This window comes from Rutidosis leptorrhynchoides, chromosome 8 (assembly GCF_046630445.1).
Source record: "Rutidosis leptorrhynchoides isolate AG116_Rl617_1_P2 chromosome 8, CSIRO_AGI_Rlap_v1, whole genome shotgun sequence".
Lineage (NCBI taxonomy): Eukaryota > Viridiplantae > Streptophyta > Magnoliopsida > Asterales > Asteraceae > Rutidosis > Rutidosis leptorrhynchoides.
Window position 1 is genome coordinate 303,739,829 of NC_092340.1, and position 6,550 is coordinate 303,746,378.

Genomic DNA, 6,550 nt, shown 5'->3' on the forward strand with positions numbered 1-6,550 from the left:
GGCAAGGTGAACCAAAAGGATACCGAAAACATCTTCGGCTAAGAGGCAGTTGATTGGAAAAGATAACTAACAACCACCGCATCCTAATTGTCTACAAAACAGGAGCCACACCAAAACAACCACATCCCAACACCTGCAAAAATTATAGTACCAAGGATGGTACACGATGCCTAATAATATATGTGAACAGACATAAAAAAAGAAGCTCCAACAGCCAGGAACAATTTTTGATTGAGAGCAAACCACGACAGAGTCCAAAAAAGCATCCAATTCTGACAAAGAAAAAGCATCCCATGTGCACGAATTCTCAAGAGAACGTCGACCAAAATTCGGCAAACAGAAAACTTAATTGGCCAACTCCTGGTTGTAAACCACCACCGTGGGGGAGATTGGACATGGCGGCCATAAAAACAAGCAAGAGTTGGCAATGAACATGAAACCTAACCAACCAATAACCACAGTCATGAGAACGGCGACGAACGAGCCAAAGGGCCACTGGAATAGACGCTAACCGCCAGAGAAGGAAAAAAGAGGGAAAATCTCAGCTACCGCGAGAGGCCAGTGATGGAGAATGAGGGAGACTACTGGCTACAAAACTATCGTGAAACTGACTGCGATGAAAGGTGACGACGCCAAAGGGTTAACGAGGTGAGGCGACAGAAAATAAAATTGGGTCAACTTATAAAAGTGTCTGAAGTATTAGTAAATTTTTTCAAATAAATGTCATTTGATCATTAAATTCATATTATTGATATATACATCATTAAATTCAATAATGAATTGTTTAGTACTAAATAATACATACTTCCTCCGACTCTCTATAAATGTCCTCTTTTGACTTTCAAAATCTTTCTTTATAAACTTTAACAATAAATATTTTTATCTGTGTTATATATTATTTCATAAAAATTATATAAATAAAATAACGTTTAAAAACCCATTTTATAAAATATTATATAATACAAATAAACATATTTATGCTCAAAGTTGACAACAAAAGACATTGAAAGTCAAATGTGAATACTTATAGTGGAACGAAATGAGCATTTGTAATGAAATTATCAAATTGTAATGTAAAAATATCTATCATCCTTAATTTAAATTTAATATCATTTGCACATCTATACTTGATGCGATATCCATTCTCCTATTCTTTCAATTTTCTTAGAATGTTCTTAAGAATTTTTTAATGCTCCTTTATATAATAAAGGTTGCGCATCTCTGCATTAGCTTTCATGATTTCATTCTGAATAAATGTAATTTACAATCAACATCATCATTGCTTTAATGTTTGTAATTTTATTATCGGGAATTGGGTATAGGGTTCATATAAACAAATAATAAAAGTGTATTTTACATCGAGATTTGAATATTTAATCTTAGTATCTTAGTATAGCTTAGAATGGTGATGAAACGTGTTTTTGCGGTTAATTAACTTTGAGATTTCAAATATGATTCAAATTCAAATCAACTATGATTCCTCAATTGACGCTTCTATTCATTAAATGTCATGCTATATTCTAGATCCCATTTGAGCACACACAAACATCAATTTAAGAATAAATTAAACAAAAAAACTAACCCTTCATATATGACTTTTTTTTTGTACATAATTTACTTATACTACATAAGCAATTAACCAAAAAAAAACCGATTTACAGTGTTATTCTAGCGACTTGATTATACTCTCTTTGTTTCGATTGAATTTCTTCCGCACATCGTAACGTTTTTTCGATATGATAACCACCTCCAATGCCCACTTCCCTTTCTAAATGGTAACAATAGCTCTCAAAAACACTCACATTTACATGCATTTTGAATTTCATCAAGAACAGTAACTCAAGCTCTAATCTGTTCATTTCTTCTGTTGTTACTCCTCCAACTCTTGCAAAATACGAATTCCGGTAATTCCTACAAGACAATTAATTAATTCATTAATTTAATATCCAAATGTATAAATAACTTGGCCAAAAAACTACAAAACATAGCCAAAAGATAGTTTATTGTTATTAATTTCGTAATAATTAAGTATTAAGTAAGTAATAATGTCAATTATATATATATATATATATATATATATATATATATATATATATATATATATATATATATATATATATATATATATATATATATATATATATATATATATATATATATATATATATATATATATATATATATACTAGGTTTTTGAGGCCGTGCGTTGCACGGGTGTGTAAAAAATCGTGCAAAAAAATGTAATTTCCAGTTCATATTGGTACGTAAATTACGATACTAAAAAAATATGAATAGTATAAGAATTATTTTAGAGCCCGTGGAATTTACAAATTTTAAAAAAAAATTTAAGTTTAAGAGCCCGTGGTAATGACATATTTTAAAAGTGCTGTTAGTAACTTATTGTCTACAATTTTTTATTTATCACCATTAGTATCTTTTTAATTATATATAAATTATATTATATACTACCCTATATTTAGAGAAAATATGAGTTCATTGAAAATTTGTCATTAAAGGTAACGTTAGTAAAGTCTAAATTATATTATTTTACAATTATTATATACAAATGGTGTTGAAATACGTGTACGAAATTTTATCTGTTCAATAAAATAATCAATATCTACATTTTAAATTATTATAATTATTTATACTTTATATACAAGTTCATATTGGTATGTAAATAGCGATACTAAAAAAATATGAATAGTATAAGAATTATTTAAGAGCCCGTAGTATTGACAAATTTTAAAAATTCATTTAAGTTTAAGAACTCATAGTAATGACAAATTTTAAAAATAGTGTTAATAATTTAATGTCTACAATTTTTTATTTCTCACCATTAATATCTTTATGATTATATATAAATTATATTATATACTACGTACGGAGTAATATTTAAAGAAAATACGAGTCCATTGAAAATTTGTCATTAAAGGTAACGTTAGTAAAGTCTAAATTATACTATATTATTTTACAAGTATTATATACAAATGGTGTTGAGATACGTGTACGAAATTTTATCCGTTCAATAAAATAATCAACATCTACTTTTTAAATATTGTAATTGTTTATACTTTATATTGTATATTGTATATTATATATTTAATAGAATTTAGAAATTAATTTAGATTGGTTGTTAGGACTTGCACCCAACGTCAAGAAAGTGAACAGAGCTAATTAATCAAAAACCGTATATGTATACAATGCTAGTCGCTATTTTTGGTAAACATAAACTAAATATGCACAATTCTAGAGAGTGATATACGTATGAAGATATATATATATATATATATATATATATATATATATATATATATATATATATATATATATATATATATATATATATATATATATATATATATGCACGATCCATGGATAAGCTTAAAAGGAGTACAAACGGGATAAGCAAAATAAAATTTTTTTTTTTTTTTTGAATTTTTTTTTACATTCATAAATCTGCATTAAAATGCACCTCTAATCAATTTTTTCATAAAAAAAAGTTCAAAATCTTTCAAAAATCGATGATGAATGGTAAAATTAACCATTCATCGGGTTAATTTATCATTCATCTTGTTTACGATGAATGATAAAATTAATCAATGCTAAAAAAAACCAGATGAATGGTTAAATTAACCATTCATCTGTTTTTTTATCATTCATCATAAACAGATGAATGGTTAAATTAACCATTCATCTGCTTTTTTAGCGTTGATTAATTTTATCATTCATCGCGAACAAAAATGAATGATAATTAACCAGATGAATGGTTAATTTTACCATTCATCATCAATTTTTACCATTCATCATCGATGTTTACCATTCATCATCGATTTTCGAACGATTTTGTTAAAAAACTTTTTAAAATTTTTTCGTTTTCTTCTATTTACATATTAAAGGATCGTTTTTTTTATAAAAAAAAATTTTGAAATTTTACTTATCCAGTTTGTGCCCCATTTAGTGCTTATTCATGGATTGGTCCACTATATAAATATATATATATATATATATATATATATATATATATATATATATATATATATATATATATATATATATATATATATATATATATAGATACAAACATCTTAAAATAACTTTCAACCACAATTCATAAAAACTTTTTGGTTTATATATATATATATATATATATATATATATATATATATATATATATATATATATATATATATATATATATATATATTTATATATATATATATATATATATATATATATATATATATATATATATATTTTCATATATACATTTATAAGAATATGAACAAGTTTGTTACACATTTACCGTATCATTTTTCACGTAATTAAATGTCCCAAGTTAATTTTGTTGACATTTATATTGCATTATATACCTATATCTAAAAGGTAAAGGCCAAGTGAATAGTAGTATTCATTTTTCCACTTTTCGCAAACTTAATCCCTAACTTTTATTAAACTACAAATCGCGCCCCCGCTTTATACTCTTATTAAAATACAAATCGCACCCCCACTTTATACGTATATTTTTTCCCAAATTTCACAAACTTAACCCCATAACTTTTATTAAAATACAAATCGAACCCCCACTTTACTAACTTTTTTTTTTTTACTAATATTCAATTTTCACAAACTTAACCCCCTAACTTTTATTAAAATAGAAATCGAACTCCCACTTTATACGTATATTTTTTCAAATTTCACAAACTTAACCCCCTAACTTTTATTAAAATACAAATCGAACCCCCACTTTACTAACTTTTGTTCTTTTTAAATAAAACCCGAATGCTAAAAGAAGCAACTTTCACAAAAGGAACAACCCTTCAATATTAGATGTCGAGAAAAATTCTTTTTTACAAAATAGATCAAGACTTTTTTTTTAACTCGCATTCAAAACGGAGCCCCCGGCGCGAAGCGAGGGCTCCACATCTAGTTATTACTATTAATTAAGAATTAAGACTCCTTCAATTCAATAAATTATTGACAATAGATAGTTAGATAGGTAGCCTTTAGTGTTGTACCTCATAATATAAACATCCGGCCCATTAGTGACGTGCTAGCTAGCTAGTCGCAATTTATACTCTTTATATGTTACAAAACAAATGCCTAGTTTACATTTTTTTTTTTATATTTTATACTGTATATCTTTCGAAAAATAGTTCATTTTGTTACACCAACAAAATATTATCTTTGGGATGAAGACAGTTAAATTTTAATATATCTTTTTTTTTTTTTCATTTGGTACATATTATTTCGTGCAAGATATAAAGATAACGTTATAGTTTTATTTATCGGGTAAGTTGAGCAGTCATTTTCATGTGTGAGATTCAGATATTTACATAAACAGTAGACAACTATCCAATTATTAAACCATCAAAGCAATAGTCTTTTCACTACAAAATCTAGATATATGAATCATTTAAAAAATATTATTTTAATTTAAGTTAAGCAAGAACTTACATGTCTTCAACATACTTAGATGCAACCATAATAGTTGTGATTAGAAGCCTATGCACATTCCGGGCAGTTATTCGGAACTCGGGCAATAACCGACAAAACCGATCAATGTACACATACGCTACAACATACACCGATGGCCCGGCCTTAGTGTACCTAAAGATCCTCTCAAGATATGATTGAATTGTCATATCGGGTATATCGTTGCAATCGAAAACTGATCTAACCCTACTTTTGGAACCATTGTTTTTTATATTTAGGTCATATTTTCGACCAATTCTTTCGTTTCGAGCCAAGGTTCTTTGAATGAGAGAAGCAAGAACTGAAATGACTAATGGGGTTCTCGAGTCTTGTTGGTATGAATAAGAATACACATCATATCTTAGTTTTCTTGGAGAAATAATGGAGGAAAAATCCATTTTTGATGAACATACAATAGAGTATAAGACAAATGGAGAGAAATGGGTTGGGTTCGTTGGTTTTTGAAATTGGGATTGATCAAGTTTATATATATAATATATACACGAGTGAAATAGTGAGGCATGTGAAAGAGAGTGTATTTTTTTATTCATATATATATACAGGGGAATGATTCTCACACACTGTTTTTTGATCCTCACACACCAATTTACTTGAACTCCTCCCTAATAATAGGGTAAAAGGGTGTGTGAGGATCAAAAAACAGTGTGTGAGAATCATTCCCATATATATAACATGTAGAAGGGGGAAAGAAATGAGGAATACTATAAAATAAATATTATAATGATTATTAATTATTTTGTACATCCTTATTACATAATGTATATCGTACAACATGGAATATATATATATATATATATATATATATATATATATATATATATATATATATATATATATATATATATATATATATATATATATATATATATATATATATATATATATATATATATATATATATATATATATGGGCAGGATCAATGGTGTTAGGACCCCGAAGTTGTATAGTGTTAATGTGAATTAAGCTTAAATGAAGGTTCCTTAGAAGTGAGCTATATAAGGAACCTAAGTAGTCCTAATTAGATAGCCATTGTATTGTAACCGAGTTCTAGAA

General features: G+C 26.9%; 1 protein-coding gene across 1 annotated transcript; it reads right to left on the minus strand.

Moving 5' to 3' along the window:
• Positions 1-1,655: 1,655 nt before the first annotated feature.
• LOC139864974 (cyclin-U2-1-like) lies at positions 1,656-5,873 on the minus strand. Its single transcript, XM_071853526.1, has 2 exons — positions 5,458-5,873; positions 1,656-1,911 (listed from the first exon to the last, which is right to left on the minus strand). Exons 1-2 carry the CDS (start codon positions 5,871-5,873, stop codon positions 1,656-1,658), a joined length of 672 nt encoding a protein of 223 aa, XP_071709627.1.
• Between the last annotated feature and the right edge of the window lie 677 nt (positions 5,874-6,550).

Excerpts from the sequence above, each read along its gene's own strand:
- LOC139864974 (XM_071853526.1), bottom strand. The coding sequence starts at position 5,873 with ATGGATTTTTCCTCCATTATTTCTCCAAGAAAACTAAGATATGATGTG. Across the intron at positions 1,912-5,457 it reads TCTAAGTATGTTGAAGACAT|GAATTACCGGAATTCGTATT; the intron begins GTAAGTTCTTGC and ends ATTGTCTTGTAG.